The 23958-nt window shown below is 40.5% G+C and overlaps 1 protein-coding gene across 1 annotated transcript; it reads left to right on the top strand.

The window, feature by feature from the left end:
* Window positions 1-4117: 4117 nt before the first annotated feature.
* On the top strand, window positions 4118-23338 carry LOC112628445 (uricase). The gene is made up of 7 exons (XM_025391218.1): window positions 4118-4357; window positions 6852-6968; window positions 7068-7146; window positions 16693-16879; window positions 18875-18998; window positions 21047-21130; window positions 23264-23338. Exons 1-7 carry the CDS (start codon window positions 4118-4120, stop codon window positions 23336-23338), a joined length of 906 nt encoding a protein of 301 aa, XP_025247003.1.
* Window positions 23339-23958: the final 620 nt, after the last annotated feature.

Raw genomic sequence — 23958 nt, 5'->3', positions numbered from 1 at the left:
GAGCCCAGGAGTTTGAGACCAGCCTAAGCAACATAGTGAGATCCCATCTCTAAAAAAAAAACTACAAAAGTTAGCCAGATGTGGTGGTGTACACCTGTAGTTCCAGCTACTTGGGAGGCTAATGTGAGAGGATCACTCAAATCCAGGAGGTTGAGGCTGCAGTGAGGTGTGATTATGCTACTGCACTCCGGCTTGGGTGATAGAGCAAGACCCTGAAAAAGAAAGAAAGAAAGAAAGAAAGAAAGAGAATGAAAGAAAGAAAGAAAGAAAGAAAGAAAGAAAGAAAGAAAGAAAGAAAATGAAAGAAAGAAAGAAAGAAAGAAAATGAAAGAAAGAAAGAAAGAAAGAAAGAAAGAAAGAAAGGAAAAGAAAGAAAAGAAAAGAAAGAAAGGGAAAGAAATAAAAAGAAAAATTATTCCTGCTGATATTTTTTCCAGAGTATTATTCTAGGAAATCGATTTACTTTTATAACTTCTCAAACCATACAAGCCTGAGGAAGGACAATCAAAGGGATGAGTATCAGTAATCATGAACATTTAAAGAAGGCCAATGTACCTGAGGGTAGGCAGGCAGAAGTAGGCCTTATCATAGTAGCAGCCCTTTGATTTGACCACTCCAGCTCTCCATCCGTGTGCACTCTAGGTATTTATTTCTGTCAATAACTGGAAAGATCCTTTAATGCAAAATTTGATGAGTGATTATTGTTTATCAATGATAATTATAGCTAATATGTGCTTATTAATTGAGTGCTGATTATTGGTAAAACACTTTTCTAAGTCCTTTATATTTTTTTTTCATGCACATCAAACCTTAGAGATGGACACTACTATTATTCCCATTTTATAGATGGAGAAATTTGCCTCCATTCAGAGCTAATACGTGGCAGAACAAGGATTCCGCCTGGGCTGCCTGGCTGCAGAGCCCAAAGCCTGTCCTTTCAGCCACCTGCCCCCTCTCCAGAAGAGAGCACCCTTTGTATTTTCCTGTATGAGATCTCTACACCGTTCCCTACGTTCTACACAATGGGACTCTGACACCTACTTCTGATTTATTTGATTAGAGAACTGGGGGAGAACAGCCTCGGTTATGGTCCAGGCCATTATCTGCTCTTTGAGTGCAGGGACGCTTTTGGTTGTCCCACACCAGACTTTTTCCACCTGCTCCAGGCTCAGGTGATTAGTTCCCTCCATACGGACTCATTGCCAGTAAACTTGATTACTCAAACTTTGCTCAAGGGCCAACTCTGCTTAGCCCAATCAGGGTCTTGCTAAGGAGTGCTGACCTGTCCTGCACATGTCTTGCATGATCTCTGGTCCGGGATGGCTGTGCTGCACTGGAAGGCTGTCTTATTAGCAATGTGAACATTTTGTGCTGCCTCACCGACTCTCTCTATACTCAATTCTGCCCTTCCTGGGCTTTTTGTTCTTTGGCCAGCTGTGCCTGTGATCTCCAGGCTGTGGTGATCAGAGGGCATAAATTCCTTGCCCCACTTTCCCAGGAAAAGGACTACCTAATTGGGGTCTGAGCTGAAGTGGCTCTTCCTGTATTGAGATCCTTTGTGTGTTTTCATTAACTATGCTGTGTCATCACACAAGCAGTGGAGGCGGTGGTGGCACCATCCATTCGTTCATGATACATTTATTAAGCACCTACTTATGTTCCAGGCGTTGTGCTGAGTGCTGAGGTTGCCATGGAGACCAAGATCAAACTTGCTCCTGCTTTCATAGTTTACTGTTTTAGAATGAATCAGACACATAAAGAGGCAGTTGCAATACAATTTGATAAATATTCTGATAAGGCAATAACAAGTATTTTGAGAGCACCTAAAAGGGGCAACTACCCCAGACTCGCAGGGCTGGGGTGAACCCTGGGAGAAGTGGCATCTGAGACCTGAAGGCTGTCTAGAAGAAGCTAGGCAGGCAAAGAGGTTGGTAGTTGGGTAGTAAGGAGGAGAAAGTGTTCAAGAAAGAAGGAATAGCAAATCCAAGGGCCAACAGACAGAAAAAGCATGTAACACCTGGGCAGCCGTGATTAGATCAGCATAGCTAAAGCAAAGTTTGCAATGACTGTGGCCAGATATTATGCTGGTGAGCTGAACAGGAATGGGGATATGAAGGGCGGCTATCATTTAATCTTTCTACGTACCACGTAGGTACCACTTGCCTTCATAGACTAAACTACTGTTGCTTGAATATATAGGGGCAGGGATGAGGCTAAGGAGCAACATTTGTTGAGTCCTGGTACGTGTTGGGGATGATGGATAATCTCGGAGACCTTTCATTCCAGACTCCAGTCCATACCACTTAAGGGCCCCGACCCAGCCAAATGCCTTCCTCCTTCAGGTAGAGTCCCTTGTGGCTCAAGATACACCAGAGTCTTCCATCTGTTACTGCTCGCAGTGATCTCCACTCTGAAAACTGGCACCCTTAGTCAAGGTCCCCTCTGCTACTTCTGCTGCTGCTGCTTCCACAGCCAGACCTGGCCTCTATTGCTGGGATTAACCTGAGTGTACCACTAGCTACTGGGAACTAAGCTAGGCCTTTGACATTCATCAACAGCCCTACAAGGTAGAGGTGCTTCTTTCCATTTGTGCAAATGGGGAAACTGAGGCTCAGAAACATTAAATTACTTGTTGCAAGCCACAAAGCTTTAAGTGGCAGGGTTGAATTTGAACTTCATTTAATCCCAAAGCCACTACCACACAACAGTTTCTCTTTCCCCATCAGGCTTGTAGTTCTTACTGAGATCCCTTGAGTCTGCTCCTTTGGTTTTCCTATTGACCCTTTTCTTCAGCATGAGTTCCCAAATGTTGGGCCAGAGGCTTTTCAAAGGTCTCTGCAAGGGTTTTCCTTAACCTCTCACAAGAAAGAACTGAATTCAGACATCTCAACCCCGGAGGGCATGTTCAATGACCAACAATAGCCTGCCCTGCCCAGCTCTATCTCCAAGATTGGAGGCAGCCTCCCACTCCCTACTTTAACAACAGCAGTACTTTCTGACTTTGGCTAGTATTCTTAAATTCCCCTCAGAGAGTCTGGTGATGTTTTTATTCAAATAGATATTTAGGCAGCCCTTGGTACACCTGAACATCCTAAGTATGATTTGCAGATGAGGTTCCCTCTTCGTCTCTCTACCCAGACTCTTACTGCATGCTGTTTTTCTATTTACTTTTATTTTTGTCACCTTCTTTCATTATTTTAATGTTCAATTTCTGTACTAAATAAAATAAGATTTTTCTGTTCTTCTACTCCTTCCTGCCTCTTTCCTCAAACACCAGTAAGGCCCAGGGACAAATCTTATGGATTCTACCAGTGGAGATGAACGTGTTCACTAGCCAAGGCTCCAGCTTCAGATAAGGGTAGTAATGCATCAATCACCAGGCTTTTATTAAGTGTCTCTTCACTAAAAGCATAGCTCTCCCTGCAGCCAGACAGCCTTGGCTCTGCACTCCTGAAGGTAATCTGGACCCTGTCACTAATTACTCTTCTTCCCGGCAGCAAGGAGAAAAGGCAATTTTCAAATTGTTTCTATTGATCACAGGGCATTTTCTCCAGAATATCACTCTCTATAAAAAGGGCATGCAATTATTTCCAGCTAACACAGTCAAGACATTTTATAGAAGAAAAGCAGTTCGCATAGTGGCCATTCTACAACTTAGAGTCAATAGACTTGAGTGCAAATCCTGGCTCTGTCCTTTACTAGCCGTATGAATTAGGGCAAATCACTTAATCTCTTTGAAACTCACCCTCTCCCTCCATAAAATGGGAATATTAGTTCCCATTTTACACTGGGATTATAAGGATTTTACGGTGCTATTACAAGGATTAGGTTAGTAGGGATTAAATAAAACAGCATAGGTTTGACCCAGGAGGTCCTATTAACGTATTTATTATCAAAAAAGCCCTCTACCTGTCAGTCTTCAGAACAATCTGATATATTTTCATTTGCTGCTTGGGATTCTCTTTTTTCTATACAAGTTCCCATTCTTCTTCAAAAGTAGAATGTGATATTGCTCCCATATATACTCTGAATCTCATCTTTTGCAATTGTATGATAAAATGAAGGCTTAAATAAGTTTCACCTAACTTTTGGCTTTCATTTAGCCTTCTTCAATAAGATGCCTGTGTTTTCATTGCAGAATGATGAGTTGGAGTTTGTCCGAACTGGCTATGGGAAGGATATGGTAAAAGTTCTCCATATTCAGCGAGATGGAAAATATCACAGCATTAAAGAGGTGGCAACTTCAGTGCAACTTACTCTGAGTTCCAAAAAAGATTACCTGCATGGAGATAATTCAGATATCATCCCTACAGACACCATCAAGAACACAGTTCATGTCTTGGCAAAGTTTAAGGGAGTATGTGTCATTCTTCTTAGATGCTGCCTATCTTGATGCAGAATTTGCAATAAAACAGCATGAGGTGTTACTTGCTTATTTCAAGTCCCCTTTGCATTTTAACCTATTTTTACATTTAAGCCATTTTTAAAAAAATGTTCTTTTCTAGCCTACATGTCTCAGGATTGGAGAAAACTTTGCTGAAAAACAAACCAACCAACCAACCTCACATCTTTGTTTCCTTGGTTCTCATCTCACTGCAATCTTTTAGGCAGAGAATCTTACTGGACAAAATACATGTTATCTCTGATTAGAATCAAAGGAAAATCAAGGTCCTGAAAGAATTTCAGAGTAGAATTTTACACATTTTTGTCATGCATTTCTTTGAGTCTTACCATTTATTTTTAATTTTTTTTTAGAATGGTGTGCATTTATAGAAGAAAATATCATTTCACTTCTTGTTATTAATACAGAAGAATATCTTGACTATGAGATACATTTATTTTTATTGTTGAAATCTGTTTTCCAAATTTTAATACCATTCTAATTTTCCCAACTCTATTACCACTTACTGTTCATATACAGTGGTTATTAGGACTTTTCAAGTGAGACTTAGATCTGATAGAACTGGTATTTTAGCATTTCCAGCTCTGGTTTGTTTTTTTTGCGGGGGACGGAGTCTCACTCTGTCACTAGGCTGGAGTGCAGTGGCATGATCTTGGTTCACTGCAACCTACACCTCTTGGGTTCAAGCGATTCTCCTGCCTCAGCCTCCCAAGTAGCTGGGACTACAGGCACATGCCCCCATGCCCAACTAATATTTTTGTGTATTTTTAGTAGAGACGGGGTTTCACCGTATTGGCCAGGATCGTCTCGATCTCCTGACCTCGTGATACGCCTGCCTCGACCTCCCAAAGTGCTGAAATTACAGGTGTAAGCCACCACACCCGACCCCACCTCTGGTTTCTTTAAGTGTGATTGAAGCTGTGCTGGGTCACCCAGATTTCCGGGCAATTCAAAGTGATTTTTTTGTTGTTGTTGTTTTTTTTACTTGCCACGAAGTCTAAAAAGACAAGAAATGTAGACTGGAAAGCTTCTTTTCTCATGTTTTTTCAAGAAATCCATACCCATAATTCATTAAATGAACAAACATTGCAATGTAATTTCTACAACTCCTATTTCTACCCTGAACCTTTCTCTTGCTAATCAGAATGACCCAGCAAACATAGATGGGGCTGTGGAAAAAAGAATTGCATTCTTTAAAAAAATCATTTGAAAGTAGACCTGTACTGTGATATGGACAAGGGCCAGGTACAACAGATTCTTGTATTTCCTGTATTGTGTAGGAGTTTGCAGAAAAGTGAAGAAAGGACCTGAATGTTAAAAACTACTTAAAGTCATTCGTTATGGATGGAGTGATCGTGTAACTTCTTATCCAAACCATGACACTTTTGAGCTCAAAATAGGATGCTATTCATAATTATTCTGGGCCTACAGGTATAAAACAGAACTATACTGGGGAAGCCTGTACAAATACTTCACTTTAATTATAGGCAAAGCCATTAATAATTTGCAGACTGTGCTAAGACCATAAAATATTACTAGGGATTAATATGGAAGCTGCATTATGGGGGTGGAGAGCTGGGATCAATAGAAGGCCTGTATGCAAGGTACGGAAGGTGAGGTGGCCCCTCATTAACGTTCCTTGGGAAACTGGGAATTCTCATAGAGTTCAGAGTGTTATAGTGTGCTGTGGTTGGTACAAGTGATGACTGAACTCACTGTGAGAAGAATCTGAATGTTAAGTTATTTTTTGCTCATCCGCTGACACACCCTCTCCTGCAAAATGGGTTTCTTTTAAAAACAGAAGAGTCTCTTCTGGTGATGGTGATTATTAACTTCATTTGGGAGCTCTAGTAAAAAACTGAGATAAACACCTTTTTCTCTTGAGATAGACTCTATTCTGTGCTTGTCTAGTTCTAAAACGCAATTCATCAGGAAACAGAACATCATGAGCAATATCAAAAGATAAAATTACAACAAGTTTAGTTATAGATTGAATTGGTTTCTATTTACCATTAGGGATATCTTCTGTTCTACAAAGAAGAGTAAGAGCTTTCACTGGGCAAGAACAGAACATTGGGTTTTGTAAGATGGGAACAAGAAACAGAACAATGGAAAAAAAAACTGATTGGTTAACATCAGGTTTCAGATTACTTTTTTGGTAAGAGTTAAAGCAGAGGGGACTTCCTTATTATGCTGACTCAGATAGACTGGAATCTTCTGTTTTCAGGAAAAACTGGTCTATTTTGGTATCTATCTGCTTCCTTAAAGCTTCAATTTGATTATGTGGCATTTAGCATAAGTGACTCCATTTTGGTCTGGTCTGTTGGGGCCTAATGCAGGAACTTAGTCCAAAGCGATGACCTCCCATAATTTCATTTAACAGTATTTATAAATTATTTTTAAATGGTACAATTATTTCTGGTTTGAAGCATCTTGTTCCTTTTTACAGATCAAAAGCATAGAAGCCTTTGGTGTGAATATTTGTGAGTATTTTCTTTCTTCTTTTAACCATGTAATCCGAGCTCAAGTCTACGTGGAAGAAATCCCTTGGAAGCGTCTTGAAAAGGTTAACTCACTTATTTGTGCTCTCAGTTTAATTAAAGAAATTGGCTTTATGGCATGTACTGAAATTTTCCTGGAAATAATTTGTTTCCCTAATTTTCAGAATGGAGTTAAGCATGTCCATGCATTTATTCACACTCCCACTGGAACACACTTCTGTGAAGTTGAACAACTGAGAAGTGGTAAGAAACTATTTTTCATGCTTTGATTCTATAGTAGCAACTTCAGGGTGGTTTGGTTTCCTTTTTTCTTCCTTCTAAACAATGCTGTTTATTAACATGGAGGAAAACTATAGAGAATTTTTAAGACTTTTAAATCTGAGCTAGAAATGAATATTGTGACTTTGAATTACATTAAAGAATTATCTACTTTTTGTGTTAAAATATAAAAATGAAATAATTCATTTTGCAACAACCCTGGGGATTGAGTCAGGTAGATCATTTTTATTACCAGATTTTGAGGTAAGGCAAAATTTAAAAAGGCCCAGGCTGAAAAGAACCCAAATCTCTGAATTTTCTGACCAATATTTTTTGTGCCATATCATGTCGCAATTATGGTAACCTTCATAGAAAATATTTACTAAGTAATAGTCAAGTTTTCCTGAAATTTTATTTGTGTAATAAAACCACTAATATTGTAATTCCTATAAAATGCATCTCATTTAAGTTAGCAGTGGCAATTATATAATTCTATTTACTAGGAAATTTCAAAATTAATTATGAAACACAATTATAACATAGGTGTTATTAGTACTGATAATTGAACTTAGCAAATATTAAAATTTCCACAGCTTGTATTCCACAGATTTGCTGAGCTTGTCAGAGTTCAAAAATTGGCTAAGAGTTAGATTAGAGGACCTCTAAGAACCATGGAGCCAAAGCTGGTAATAATGTCTTTATCTCAATAAAAATAAACTTTAATGGTTGTTATAAAATGAAAGGGTTGACTCTGAAATTTTTCTGTTTTCCTTCCCTCCCTTCCTTTACTCTTCCCCTTTTTTTTTCTTTGCTGTTCTCTTCCCTTCCTCCTAAGTAGGAATTTGAAGTGGCATCTAATGAGTATCAGATTTATTATAAGGTTAATAAAATATAAGGTCCCTTCTCATTCTGAGTTCTTTTGGATAACACCCTCCTTAGGAAGTTCTAGTGTATTAGCTATTTTTAAATATTTTCCACTATCTGAATTAAAGTCTATACATAACTAGGGCCTTCTCAATGTTTGATATTTATAAAATTAATGTTATAAAAACAGTTATAAAATTAATGTTATATAAAAGAGACTAAATAGTTGCTGTATTTGGTGGAAAAGATGATCTTTATCACCCAGGTGTGTAGTCATATGCTATATTAGCTTTCTGAGCTATTTGTTAAGTTAAATTGGAACTAAATTCTTTCTTTCCTTCCCTCCTCTCCTTAGCCCTTCCTTCCTTCCTTTCTGTCTCTCTGGTTCCTTCCTTCTTTCCCTCTCCCTTCTCTTCCTCCCTCCCTTCTTCCTTCTTTTCTTCTTCCTTCCTTCTTGTCTTAGATATACACCTTTGGAGGAGAGAGAAAGAAGTTTCCTGACTCAGTGCTATCCTACCCAAGCCTCATTAACTGCCCTCATAAAATTAGAAACTCGAAATCAGCTCTGCCCAACTAAAGTATAATGTAAGCCATATATGTAATTTTAAATTTGTTTTCATAACCACATTAGAAAAGCAAAAAGAAATTAGGGAAATTAATTTTAATAATATATTTTATTTAAATAGCATCAAAAATATTTCAGTATGCAATAAGTATAAAAATTACTAATGAAATACTTTATACTCTTTTTACAAAATTATCTTTAAAATTCTATATTTTATATTTGTAGCTTATCTCAAGCTATGCTAGCCATAATTCAAGTACTTAATAGCCACATGTGGCTTAGTGGCTACTGTACAGATCAGCGTCGCTTGGAACTGCTTTTTGGTGACTTTTGGGATATGCTTTTTAACATTTGTTACATTTTTCAATTATGTAAAATCATAACAGCAGCTAGGATTAGGCCTCAAGAGAGCTAATTAACAATGAGAGCATTTATGCAAAGTGCTTATGTCATTCATTCATATACTATTCATTCAGCAATTAGACTTTAAGGACCTATCATGTATGCAAAGGGCTGTAGAGAAAGAGAGGAATAAGATGTTCCCTGACCCTAGTCAGACAGATTGATTGCAATATGAGAGGCTAAAGACTATGATGAAGGGATTAAAAGCATGCTATGGGAACTGAGACGTGGAAGAAACTCTTTCCAGAGCAGTCTGTCTGGAAGGCTTGACAGGGGAGGAAAAAATATTCCAATTGACTTTTGAAAACTGATTCAGAATACGCTGCGCATTGAAGGAGGAAAGGGAATTACAGGCAGAAGAAACAGGATACATATGAGTATAATCCATGAGGAGTGGAAGAGGGGAAGTAAAATATTTTGAGCACTTGCCTCATGCTGAAGACTATGCAGGGGAAGTAATTTATTTAACTGTGGAAAGGGCAAAGCATTTAAGGGACAGTAACAAGTTCAGTGGGTCTGATTTCTAGAATGTAAGAAGGGAGATGAAGATAAATAAGTTGGTGGTTTGGGCTGGAATCTGAAGGGCCTCATGTGCTATACACAAGTTTAGTATAAGATGGAGGCAGTTTTGCACAGTGGTGAAGCAAGAGGCCTTGAGATCAGAATGAATCATATTTGAATTTGAGCTCCACTACTTAATAACTTTGTGATTAAGAGCAAGGTTACTTATACTACATTGGTGGGTGGGTTTTAATTTGTAAAACAGGGATACCAGTGCCCACTTCAACAACTGTCCAGGGAAACAAAGGAGATAAATGCTGAATTTATTTTATTAAAGCATTTAGCATAGTACTGGGCACACCGGAAGATCTCCTTAAATAATAGCTATAGTTATTGTTCAGAGTGACAACAGAGAACCAGAGAAGGTCTCTAATGGTCAGATTAGTATGTGCATGTTTTTGTTCCGAAATTCTGAACAAGGTATGGTGACAGGCTAGAGAAACAGGCAGTAGTGAGACATTTGGAGACTTCTTGCAAAGATGAAGTGATTGGGTCTAAACTAAAGCAGTAGAAATAGAGCTGGAGGGACTGAGAGGTTGTAGGAAACATTATGTGAGACATTTTTGAAGTGTAATCAATTGGTCTTAGTGGTTGAGTCGGGATGAAAGATTGGAGAGAAAGAGGAGTTAAAATTGATCCTAATGTGGGAGGACTGGACAACTGACTAAAGAGATTACACACAGGGGAAGTTTTCAGGTGGGAAGCTGGTGAATGTGGGACCATGTGATGGAGACAGATTTGGGGCACATCAGCAGATTGGTGGCAGGTGAAGCCACAGCAGATTGGGGGTAGGTAAAGCCATAGAGAAGAAGGAGACCATTCCAGAAAAACATACAAAGTGAGAAGAGTTTGAAAGAGGAGATGGCCTGAGAAAAATTCCCCACTGTAAGGGTTGGGCAGTTTAAAAACTCAGACAGAAGAATGTTTAGAGAGGTAGAAGGAAGATGAGGGATGATAGTGTCATGGAAGCAGAAGAAAAAGACATTTCAGGAAATTAGGGATTTCTGAGTTACTGAGGAACCAAGATGCATAGCAAATAGGTCCATATGCAGTGGCTCAGCACTAGAAGTTTACTTCTTTTTGTAGAAGTCCAGTTCAGTGTCTGTGTGTGGGGTTAAGGGGGTCAGGTGGATGCTGTGCTCCATGAAATTCTTCAGGAACCCAGGTTAGTGGCAGCTTTATATTTTTAATCCTTACTTTTTGGTGTCATCTTGAGAATAGACCCCCATACCAGACAGCCAAAGAAAGAGCTTGGAGGAGCCAAAGGAGGGGCAAAGTCCCTGAAGCATAAACTCCGGGCCTGGAAACAGCATGGATCATTTCTACTGGAGAGAGCTCAGTCACATAGTCACACCTCACTGCAAGGGACACTGCAAAATGTCATCTAGCTGAGTGCCAGGAGGAAGAGCAAGCAGATTTCGCCTCTGCCACAGGAGATTTAAGAAGTTGGGGTTCTGAGAGGACTGATGAGAAACTATGTTGTCAATAAATAGGCGTCACTGGTGACTTCCCAGAATACTTTTAGTAGAGCCATGGAGGTGGAAGTCAAGTGGCCAAGTATAGGGCTCTGCTGATCACAAAAGGAAAAAGGAATTCTCTTTATATCCCGTTCTTTCCAGGAATGACCAAGAGTTGCTATCAGCTTGAATTCTAATCACCTGGCTGCAGCTGAGTGGAAAAACTAGCCACCATAATCAGGTTAAAACTTTTTCTTTCTGCAGAAAGATACAAAGCTTCAGGGTATTGAGATCATTGTGGCAGTGTTTCCAGAAGCTCCAGCTTGACTCATCTAGAGTCCAGCCTCCAACTCCCCCTCTGATTTCATGCAGGGCTGGCAGGGATTGGGGTAGCGGAAGAGACATCTGTTGCCTTAAGTGTATACAGGTATGTGTGTACACATGTATATGGGTGTGTGTATCTTTCAGTGTTGGGTGTATGAAGATGACATTTCTACTCTGTCCCTCTTCGGAGAGTAGGGATGTATGCTCTTTTGGTAGCAAAGTTTAGTTCTTTATTTGCTTATTATCCAAGAGCTGAAACTGTAGGAATCGTAATGTGAGAGAATGTTACAATCATTATCCTAAGAAATGCCCTTGTAAAGGCTTAACTAAAGAAAATAGTAATTATATTGTACACACACCACTCACAAATTCACATGGTGAAGGCTGTTGTTACAAACACCTGAGTAGTGCTTTGGTGGGGGACTGGCTAGAATGGTAAGACTTCTGCCCCCTCAAACACATGTGCTTAATCACATGTTCAGTCATGCCACTCCCAAAAGGACTCGTCCCAGGAGGAGGTGTGACTGGGTGTCTCCCGATGGACTATATTCATTCTTACATAGCAAATGAACAAACATTTCTAGAAATCCTACTGAACCTCAAGCACCACTTTAAGCCCTGGGAATTGCTCTAAAACTCCCATTACACTGTTTCTTCCTAGTGGATCTTTTACAGCTCCATCACTAGGCTGTATTTTAGTTGTTTCAAAGCCTGCTGATTCCACAGGAGAATCTGGAAGACAGAAATAAATTTGTTTGCCCAGAGGATTGAGGGCTGGTGTTATGTTTGTGACTTCTCAAGCCCTGAGAGGAGAACTAGGCCCTAGGTGTATGATGCAGGCTGTTGGTTTAGGTATCATATGGCATCGAATCTTCGGAACTCTTTCTGTCATTTATCAGTGAGAAACTACAAGCTTAACGGAGCTTTAAGTCATTGGTATGATCGAGTCACTAATTTGAACTAAATCGACCCCCAAACCTCTGCACTATTTGAATTATAACTCACAATTTCTTCAGCACCGAATTTCTCCCATTTGATGCTAATTATGAAATTCAGCTAAAGCATGGCTAAATAGAGGAATGGAAGATGGAAAAGAGACCTCAAATACTAGACTGTGTCTTCTCGTAGTGAAAAATACTTCCTATATATCTATTGACATGAAGGGTAGTGAGGGTAGGGGGATGGTTGTAAGGAAGGCAGCTGATGAAATCCGTCCTGGAGGAGAACACATTTAAGAGGTGACAAGATGGGCAGATGGAAGAAGTGAAATGGGAGAAGTGGGAGATCCAGGACAGAGATGGCTACTGCCAAGAAGTCTGTTTATGTCCTTCTGATATCAAGACTAAAGTGCTCTTCGGTTCCTTTGTAAGAAAAATTCTTGGCAGATTTGTGGTCTTTAAAAATCTTCTTGATCATCACCTGGTTGTACAAAAGCCCAGTTAATTTCCTACCATCGGGATGATGTCATCTCTTTCCATCCAGAATTGCACAGAGGGAGCTTTCACTCTCCCTGCATGAGGTAAATGGACTCTCCAAGGCAAATATTTAATCGATCTTTACTTTTTCTAGCACTTTACAAGTTTGAGATTTTCTACTAGAATGATTTAATATGGTTTTAAAATATCTGCCTTTCAGCTATTTGTGTCCTTTTTGGAGGTGTTAAATGTGGAAGCAATTATCCTCTTATGACAAGATCTTTTTCTTGGCTCAATAAAGCTTTGTGCTTTGTGACACCTGATGCGTAGGTAAGGAATTGGGCTTATTTTCTATTAATTCGCAGTGAGTTTCTTTCCCTTAGATAGCTAAAGGGTAGGATGTATGATTCTCTGAGAGATAAGCCACAATCTGCTAAGTGTGTAGGAGGACACTAAAAGCTAGAAAAGATTGTGTTCTAGCAAAGTGAAATGTGAAAAATCTTTCTTTTGCATTACTCCATAACCATGGCAGAAAAACAAAACAAAACAAAACAAGCTGATTAAGTGATTTCATGGGGCGTAACCTAGAAAAGGACAGTTTTTGAATTACTACTTGTTAGTCTAAATGGGAATCGTTTTTAGAGGGTGTGAGGCATCATATTTTTAGTTGATGGGCCCATGATTTTGAAAGCCTCAGGTTCTTACCAATGTTCAGAAAGCTGGGGCACTGCCAACAGAGAAGATAAAATAAGCTCTCTGATTTCATCCAGCATGTCTGATGTGTGCCAGGGAAAAATTCTTTTAACATTCAGAGAGAATCATTTTTGTTGTTGTTGTTGTTTTTAATAGAATGATGAGAGCATCAGAGTAGCTGGTTTGTGTTCTGCCAAAACTGTGGCAATAGTTAATTGTCTTGGGGAACATGAGACATTTTATTCTGTGTGAAACTGATGCCAAAACACATTTTAAAAATACAACTGCTTTCTCCATTTTTAGATTCCAGTGAGAAAGCAGATCATTTCAAAGTGGCCTAGTAGGACTGACACTCCCTTAAGGTCAATAAATCTTATCCTAGGGCTGGAGATGGATAGGACGGCACCTTAGAAGTAGTTTTCAGAACCCAGTAAGACTTTGTGAAACGTGGGAAATATTTATAAGTTGTCGAAGTCACTGTGAAAAAGTCAATTATGGCAAAATCATCATCATCATGTTTGTAGAGCATTTATGTAGGTCGGCCATTCTACTAAGTCCTTTAGTGCATTCTCTTAGACATGTGGCAGCTGTAGGAAATAGGTATGATTATCGTCTCCATTTTACAGATGACAAAATCAAGGTAGAGAGAGGGTAAAAAAATTCCCTCAGGAGCATGGAGCTCATAAAAATGGGGGTTGAGGATGCAGGGAGAGCACTGGGATTTGAGTTCTAGGAATCTGAGTCTCAAAGCTGTCGATTCAACCACTATGCAACATTGCATCCAGGAATCCTTTTACGGTTAACACCATTGGACGAGCCAAAGTTTGACTGGCTCACACAGATGCCAGCAGTCAAGGCCAGATGAATAGGAAGAAAACAATGTAGATAAAGGTTGTCTTTGGTTCTTTTTCGCCTTCTTTTTATTCTTCTGCAAGGGTTTCATTTTAACCCCACTCCTGACTGCAAACCCATGTTTCATTTCTATAGGATTTTGTTTTCTAGAAAGGCTTACCATGGGAAGTAGATTATCATAGTACCTTACAAAGGCTTAATGAGTCACTCCCTTAAGGGATATTTATTTGCATTTCAATAGGAAATGTTTAAGGAATACAAAGGTTTTTAGATACCCAGGAGCCAACTCTAAAAAGTGATTATTCAATCTCAATTTCTGGCCAATGGAGATAGTCTTTTTCAGGCAGGGTGCTCTATCTGAGGTCCTTAAAGCCACTGTGGATAGGCGGTGGCAACCTTGTCTCCTGGAAAGGCCACTTATAGAACACAAATGGGGAAAGGGTCAAAGGAAGGAGGAACCATTGCATAGATGGGAAGTGATCCAAAAAGTGGAAGAAAAGCATGGGATCTCATAATGTGGTGCTGAGTTTAAACTCCACCTCTGACAGTTTCTAGCCATGTGACTATGGGCAAATGATTAAAAGTCACATTAAAATACTTGCTTTAGAGAGTTTTGGGAACTAAGTAAGATAAAGACTGAAACTGCAGCAACCAAAGGTACATCTACAGAGAGGAGTTTCTTAGCCAAGGTTAATACCCTTCCTTTCACGCCCTGCCACACTGTGTGTGAGTTAGAGGGGACCAGGAAGGGAAATGGTAAAGTTTGCTGGGGCTGAACTGTCTAGTAAAGAAAGATACTAAGTTGTGCAATACTTAATCCTTGACATGAATCAATCTTGCTAAACTCATTCATTCATTCAACAGATACTTATTGATTGTTTCTGTAGTTCTACTGGGTTTGAGGCTCACACTCACTGCATGTAACAATGTTGATTTTGTGAGATCATGACTTTATACATTTAGAATCCGATAAGCTCAGTCAGCTGAAGGCATTAAGGCATTGCTGGTATCTTTCTCTTGCTCCTTCTTCAGATGTAGCTTCCAGTAAGTACTTCAGAAAGTTAAACAAGGATGATTTCCTGTTTCACTGCATTATCCTGGGACATTCTGCACAGAATATCTTCTTTAATCAGGACATATCTGATTAAATGTTTTATCTGATAGGTGTATACTGAAGCATGGAAAATAGAGAAATATAGACTTTATTTACCTACTTTTGAAACTCCACAGCTCCTGAGTTAACTGTAGCAATGGAAACCACATAGGTGATGTAAACCATTGCATTTTTAAGCACTTCCTTGGATTTTAATTGAGGATCATGAGTTATATTCTTGTTCTTCAACTAAGACCATGTGTGTAATGATACCTGACACCTCTGGCTCTTGATTTTTAGATTAAACATACCAAAAAGAATAGATATTGGTTGGAACTAACAAAGAGACTGAAAAAAAGGTTTTTTAAATAATCATGCCATGGCACTTTGCTATTAGGGTTTGTCAAGTGCTCCCTGAATGTCCCCAATTCTTGCCAGCCTGTGCAGACAAATAATGTCATAGTAATGTTAATACTGTTCTTTTTTAGATGACACCTGTCACTCTTCCACCTGCCCCATTACCTTATGAAGGGGCAGTAGAGACAGAAGGAGAGCCATATCATCCCTTCCATTGTTTTCAACTCCCCCCTCTCTCCCTCAGGTACCCATGAAACAACTTTGTCCCTTCTCCTTCAGCAGAAAAAACAAAAGCCTTTATAGATATCAACTTAGGCAGATCTATCCTTTGTGAGTCACCAGCTCCATCTTCCCTGTCTTATTTAGGCTCAGCCAGGCCCACGCTGCTACCCATTTATGAAGCTGCCTGGTTTTGCTGAGCTGATAACCATAAGGGAACTGGGATGCCATCACAGCCTAGTGGAGATTGGGATCATCAGCTACTGTAGCTGATCAGCATGAGCACTACCCCCAGTAAAGGGATCACAGTAGCAGGTAGAGGAATGGCCCTTAAGGACCTTATTAACACATTCCAGCATGATCACCTGTTGGAGGAGATGGAACTCAAAATACATGAGGTGAGTTGGCCAAGAAGACACTCCCGCATGTAGTTGAAAGGAATGTATTCATTTCTGTGACCTTCAATACACAATGGAGTTTAATCTTAGACCTTCAGATTTTCAAGGGAAGACAGGGCAGGGAGTCATGGAATCCGGATGGAAGCAAAGGCACACTATCCTCTTCACTGGGACTTCAGAGGAAGTAGGATGACAGAAAACATGGGCGGTGATGTAGTTTTTGTACAGAATGTGTCATGTTTTAATGACCAGGATCCTCTGTGCTAGGTATCAGCAGCAAGGCACTGTTTGTTTATGACCTCTGCCACTCCTGACTTTCTACTTGAAACAGGACCCCCCGTCATTCATTCTGGAATCAAAGACCTCAAGGTCTTGAAAACAACACAGTCTGGATTTGAAGGTTTCATCAAGGACCAGTTCACCACCCTCCCTGAGGTGAAGGACCGATGCTTTGCCACCCAAGTGTACTGCAAGTGGCGCTACCACCAGTGCAGGGATGTGGACTTCGAGGCTACCTGGTATGAACATGTGCATGTCGTGTCTGCCCTTGTCCCAGGGGCCCAGACTTCATAGAATCTTAGAATGTAAAAGAGAAACTTAGAGGCTATTCAACTCAACCTCCCACTATTCAGAAATCCCTTCTGTTTATTCAATTTATTAAATTGGTGGTTCTTAAACATGCCTGTGCATCAGAATCACACAGAATCAGAAAACGAAGCTTGCTGGGCCCACCCCCAGAGATTCTGATTCTGTAGGACTGAGGTGGGGTGCAAGAACATGCATTTCTTGCAAACTCCCAGGGGATGCAGATGCCACTGGACCAGGGACCACACTTGAAGAAACACTGCATCAAATGAAGAGAATATCTGGCCTTACTACCTCATAGTGATGCAGGGAAGGCTAAACGAGGGTGACCACTTGTTCCAGTTTGTCAGGGACTTCCTGGTTTTAACACGGAAAGTCCCATGTCTCAGGAAACCTCTTGGTTCTGGGCAAACTGGGATAATTGGTCAATCTAGGCTAAACTCAAAATGATATGATGTTCACAAAAGCATTTTATAAGCATTAAATTCCTTAAAAATATTGTCAACTGAAATAACAAACAGAGAGATTCTCAAAGATAATGAATTTATTTAGGAACACACAGGAAATCTGCAAATTTGTGGGCTGGCTGCAGGAAACATAGGTGTATCCTAAGAGGTTGAGGCAAGGGGAAGCTTTTAAAAGCAAAAGGAAAATGTGTACGTAATTTGTTTTGAGACAAAGAGAACACTGGTTACAGTGGCTATCATGGGAGTTAACGCCAGCTCATTAGTGGAGACCGTGTCAGGCAAGTGTTCTTGTACATCCGGCTAGCTGTCCTTGTGACTCACGTCGCGAGCCGCTGTTTGAAAAGTCCTTGGCAAAATTCTTGTTACAGGCATATGTACATAAGAGCCCTTCAGAGAGTCTTTGCAATAGTTCTTACAGGCATCTGTGCATGAGGGCCCTCCCTCAGCTTCCTGGCTCTATTTATTTATTTATTTAGTGTCTGACACAAGTGACTCCATTTTGATTCTGATAACTCACAATATGGTATGATTATTATTATACCCTGACAGGGAGTAATTAGACCTCTCGACTTTCAGAACTTGCTTTTTGATTAGGTATCTCATTCCTTTGCTAAAGCTCTGTAGAAATTTCTACCCTATCATAAACTAGAATCCGCATGCATACCCTTCCCCCATCACCCACTCCCACAGCATTCCCTCCCACTGGTGTAGTTTTTCTCTGCTTCTTTTATTATGTGATAGGTTTTTAAATGCATGATGAGAACGTCACCTCAGTCTTCCTTCCTTTTTACTTCAAGTGCTCTCCATGGGCAGCAGCCTGATGTATTTATGTTGAAAGGAGCATGAAATTGAACATGCCAGAGGCAGGATAGTACTGTAGGCTGGGCCTCCTACCAAAGAGAGGGACTTAGAGCAGATCATGTAACTTTTAAGCTCAGGTTCTTCTTCTCTAATTGGGGATAATAATAGTACCTACTTCAGCTATATTGAGAGAATTCAATGACATCATCACATAAAATGCTTAGCACAGAAAAATCTGTCTAATCTAAAAACACAGAGGCTGGCACAGAGTAAACCCCCAAATGTAAAAATTCAATGAGCCAGCCAAGCAGAGCAGCAAGATGGTAAGAATACTTGGGAGTCTTCTTCTTAGGTTCTTCGAACATGACAGGAAATTTACCCTAAAATGCCCACCGGGCCCTGGTGCCAAACTATGAAGACAGTCTAGTGATGCTCAATATGTTTGTTGAATGGTGTGTGTGTGTGTGTGTGTGTGTGTGTGTGTGTATATAGGGGAATGGGAAGTGAGGTGTTTTGTTTTTGGCATTAAAAGATACTAATCTTTTCTAAAAACATCAATAACATTGTTTTCTGGGGGACAGATAGGTCACTGCTTCTTAGCTTCCTAATACATTTCTAAAATTCCTTTCAGGATCCTCAGTGACCTTCTCTGTGTTTTAGGGGCACCATTCGGGACCTTGTCCTGGAGACATTTGCTGGGCCCTATGACAAAGGCGAGTACTCACCCTCTGTGCAGAAGACCCTCTATGATATCCAGGTGCTCTCCCTGAGCCGAGTTCCTGAGGTATGTTCTGTCAGTTGCCATTCTGAGGATTGGGAGAACGTGTGTCTTCTGTCAGCTCTGAGAAAGAGTTGAGAGTTAAAATAAGAAAGTGGAAGACACATGAAAAATGACATCTGTTGTTGTTCAAAAGCTTGTTATAGCAAGTGAGAAGAGAGCAAAAATGGAAAAATCTGTCTAACCTGAAAACACAGGCCACGGTTGTAGTCCTTGAGTTTTGTTGAAAATTGTTTGAGTCCCTTCAGCCTGCCACTGATTTAAGCCTCATATTCAGGACACTTGAATGACTTGAGAGAGAGGGGAAATTAGACAAAGGTTGTGTGTTTCAGGAAAACCAGACAATGAAAGATAGATGTAGAGAGATTTCATCCATCCATCCATCCATCCATCCATCCATCCATCCATCCATCTGTCCATCTACCTACTTCCCCACCCACCCGTTCATTCATTCATTTATTGAATGGTGATTATGTCTCTGGCAGCACATGAAGGATACAAAGATGAATTAGATATAGTCACTACCCTCAAAGAGCTCATCATTCAGTGAACAAACAAAATAAGTAAACTAACAATTCAATAGAGAAAAGAGTATTATGAAAGTACAGAGCAAAGCAGCTAACTCAGGTATAGGAGATGGGTTCAGCCAGGTTTTCTAGAGGGAAGGATGTTTGATTTGAGTCTAGAGGTTATCTGAGTTTACTCTCAAGGGTGAGGGAGTAGGGTAGGTATGGAGACAAGAAATAGCATGATACAGTTGTTTACTGTTGAGGGTCTACCACGTGTGAATGGATATATATGAATGAATTATAGTCACTCCATATAGAAATGAGGCAGGAACTACAGGAGCCAGTCAAGAGGGCCTTTTTAGGCTTATTTATAGAGTCTGTACCTTATCCTGAAGGCTTCCGGGAGCCACCAAGGGGTTTAAGCAGGATGTTTTGTGCCAGATTTGTACTCTAGAAAAATCACTGTGACAGAAGTGTGATGAATGAAAAGGTTGATGGACCATAGGCAAGGAGACATGTTGGGATCTATTTCAGAATCTTGCAAAGAGAGTCTGGGCCATGGTGGGGCTGGAGAGGAGGAGTACCATCCTTAGACCTGGACAAGAGAGACTCCGGCCATGGCTCAGCATTTTACAGGCCCCGTTAAGGCCTTCCTCTGGCTATGCCTCCCTGCACTGAGTGAACAATCAGTGGGGCCACAGCAACGTACCCTGCAGAGGCCCAATGCATTCCCCAGAATTTCCTGTCCAAATAGCCGTGAGACTACTTCTGGAACCTGGGCAAATCTCTTCTCGAGATCTGTCTTCCAGAGGGCGAATCGTGCTATTGGTGTTCACACTTAGGCCTGAGAGTAGGCAAAGGGGCAGATGTTTGCAGGAGGTATGGATGGCGCTTGACATGCAAGCTGGAGTGTCTACCCCTGTGAGTCCAAGAGAGAAGGTGGGATGGGCCAGGGGCAAGGGGCTGGCTCTTCCCATGCTGCCATGCCCCAGCATGGTACTCCAAGAAGTTAGAGAATTTTAAATTAATACCTGGCCATCCAGGTTGTTATGAAGGGTATATTTGTCAAGTTAGAAGAGTAGAACATATTTCACTCAAAAAATTTTAGCTTGATTAATATAACTTTAAAATCTTTATACATTTGGTATGTGGGTCTCCAATTATACTCTTACTGCAGGGCCTATAAATGTTAGGTACAGGCCTGAAAGGTGGGAGTGGAATGAGGAGGAATTTAGAATGTTGACTGGCCAGTACCTGGAGGCCAGTTGGATGTCGAAGAGGTCTCCCACATTTCTAACCCGAGGAGCCCCTTCTTTTCAGAGAAACGGATGTTGTACACTGAGGGGAGAAGAGTAGGCCCACCATCTAATCACAGAACTAGTAGGAGAGAACAATGTCGGGCAGTGGAGGTACATCAGAGGGTGTCTCCAAGTCAGAGAGAGAACCTGAGTAATGGGTGCAAGGGTAGGGGAGGTGAGGGTGGCTGGAGTGACAGAGATGGAGGCTCGCAGCTCCTAATGTGATGCATGCCACTGTGGATTCCAGATAGAAGATATGGAAATCAGCCTGCCAAACATTCACTACTTCAATATAGACATGTCCAAAATGGGTCTGATCAACAAGGAAGAGGTAAGAGAACTTTAAATATATTTAAAGCACATCTCTGTCCCATCCCCTTCTGCCCCTTTTATAAGCCTGGGATGATAGTGTCACCGAATAAAACTCTTAGCAACTGTTGCTTTGGGGAATATTTATAGTTGCCAGTGATTACGGCCCTCTTCAATTCTGGGCCTTTCAATGCCTGAGGTTGGAGTGCCCTCGAAGTGGATGAATAATTATAGAAGGTTGGAAGTCCAAGAGAGAAAGACAGAGAAGGAACAGAGTGTGCCCAAGGAAACAACTCTGAGATCTGCTTCTCCAAAAAGTGCCATACAAGGACACAGCTTCATTATTCTCCATCATGAGGCAATGAGGAGAAAAAAAGATTCTATTTTTCACTTTCTTCCATCATTCCTACCTTTTGATTAACTAGTCAGTTCAGTGGCATAAAATACACATAGGAAAACATGAAAGAGTATTTATGTTTCTAATTGCAATTACAGAAGGTAAAGTGCAGAAGTTAATTTTTTGAAAAGAACCCTTTGTCTTGGAAAAAGCAGTTCTCCTGCTTTTTTTTTTAAGCCGTGGCAGAATGTTAAACCACTCAGTGTGTCTGATTAGACAGCCTGAAGTCCTGACTGGTGGGCTGGTATGGTCAGTTCTTGGGAGATCAGAACCATTCTTCCCTCTTGGACCACATTCAGAATAAGATTTCTCAATTTGCTGCAGCTTCCCACACATTTCTATTATCTAGAAAACATTATTTTGAGTAACTTCTTTTAGTATGTGTTGGGGAGTAAGATAGGGAAGCAGCCATCTATTAGCATGGCTCTGCTCTAGTAGACTTATATCCTTTGGTGGATAAGCGCTAATGAAGGGGGTCTTCAGAAGGTCCCACATTCTGTACCTGCTGGCCCAGAAGCCTCATAATCCTTCGGGCCAGGTACCTCCTTTCTGTTTTGCGAGTAATGTGGGTGGCCTCTAGCAGGCTTTGACCACCATCAGCTGCAGGTGGAGGCTGGGGGAGTCACATCTGGAAACAAAGGTCATGCTTAGGTGCCCACATAGGTGATCTAGAGTTCTGAGTTGCTGAGGAGAGCAACCTTGGTCCCACATGTTGTACATCCAGCCACAAGGAGAGGCAGCACTATTTACTTTAGAGGAAGGAAAGGATATGGCTACCAGAATGTCATTCATTAGAATGTAACGTCTTTTTAAAGCTTTCTAAAGGGCAGAAGAGGGACCTGAAAGTAATCCTGGCCAAGTCCACCAGAGGCTAAACAAATGGACCCTAAATAGAAAAAAGGATCAGGTGTCATGGCTGGAGCAGTGCTTAGCTCAGAACGCCAGGCAGAGAGAGGAGGCCTCCTGAGGGCCCCCGACACCTCAGGTCTGCACTAATCCCAGCGTGCTGGGGGGCCGCGCCCACAGGGTTCTTCCCTCTAGGAAGTCAGACTCGCAGCTCCCTCGTGGAGCCCAGCTGGGGACTTGGAGTCAGGAAGGCCTGAGTTCCTTTGGGTCAGGGCTCTACATAAAGGCACCTGAGTGGCTGAACAAGCTGTCCTTGTGTCTGAACTTTGAGGATGGCTGGAGTCACTCTTGGACTCTCACCCAGCAGGTATGTACAAAGTGAACATAACACATGAGAAACAGGAAGTTGGACAAATTGACACCAACAGAGAAGTGACAAATGACAGGGTGGGAAGGTGGAAGAACTCTAAAAGCACTGCTATCTGGAGGCACTTAGAATTTAGAATTCTATAATTTAGAATTGAGTGAACAACCCTGCAGACCTCAGACATTTCTGAGGGCATGGTGATCTTACAGCATTGGACAATGACTCATGGTCAAAGTGAGTCACCAAGGAAAGGTCAATTGTGCTCAATACACTGCATTTACAAAGCAGGGATATGGAATGCATTTTTAGAAACATTTATATCTCAATGATTAACATTTTTCAAAAGCTTTTAAATTTTCTAGAAAATTGACTCATCTCTCAACTATTGCCAGAATAATAAGGCATTACCATGCTTGAAGTAACTTTAATGGAGGACATATACATTTTCCTGTTTAGTAAGTTGTTTTTGTTTTTAATATTGAGTCATAGAAAGGAGGAGAGAGCTATTTTAATGTCCCTTAAGTTACCATGTGGTTTTTCTACAGGTCTTGCTGCCATTAGACAATCCATATGGAAAAATTACCGGTACAGTCAAGAGGAAGTTGTCTTCAAGACTGTGACATTGTGGCCACCCATAGGAGTCCACTCTCAGCTGAGGAATTCCTTAAGTCATTTGTGATGCTGGAGATGATAGCATGTAGCCATGTAAAATTTCACACTAGTATATTGATTTATAGTGCTCACTTTCCTCCAATATGAAACAATTTATTTCTTCTACACTTGGCTCAGCAAGGCATTCTGTGGATTACCTTATTAGTAATTATAACATGCTTTATGGCTATAGTTTACTTTAAAATGCTGAGCAGTATTAGGACAGTTATAAATCAATATTTCTTTTTGGTTGTCTTATGCCTTCGTATCTTAGAGAAGCTTTAGAATCAATTCATTAAGAAAATAATCATTAATGGGTGTGTCACATCAATTAATTTGTGCACAGTTTTAAGAAACAAATAATGTTTTCATCTTACTGATGCTTCTAAGTAATGCAGAAAATGAAATAAAATTATATTGAAAAATATCACCGTTGTTACTTCATTTGACTGAATATTTGATTTTAAGAATGCTCTAGCATATATATCATTGATTATTTGTTTCCACTCTGATGGTACTTCTGTGATCTTAAGGTATTGATTTTAAACTTTTTCAATCCTTAAAGAATATTTAATACATATGAGGGTAC

Source organism: Theropithecus gelada, chromosome 1 (genome assembly GCF_003255815.1).
Source record: "Theropithecus gelada isolate Dixy chromosome 1, Tgel_1.0, whole genome shotgun sequence".
NCBI classification, from domain to species: Eukaryota; Metazoa; Chordata; class Mammalia; order Primates; family Cercopithecidae; genus Theropithecus; species Theropithecus gelada.
This window is presented reverse-complemented; position numbering and strand designations above follow the sequence as displayed.

Bases quoted from the DNA above. Each gene is read 5' to 3' on its own strand.
- LOC112628445 (XM_025391218.1), top strand. From the start codon at position 4,118: ATGCCTGTGTTTTCATTGCAGAATGATGAGTTGGAGTTTGTCCGAACT. The intron at 4,358-6,851 runs GTATGTGTCATT...TCCTTTTTACAG, and splicing joins TCTTGGCAAAGTTTAAGGGA to ATCAAAAGCATAGAAGCCTT. The intron at 16,880-18,874 runs GTATGAACATGT...TCTGTGTTTTAG, and splicing joins GTGGACTTCGAGGCTACCTG to GGGCACCATTCGGGACCTTG.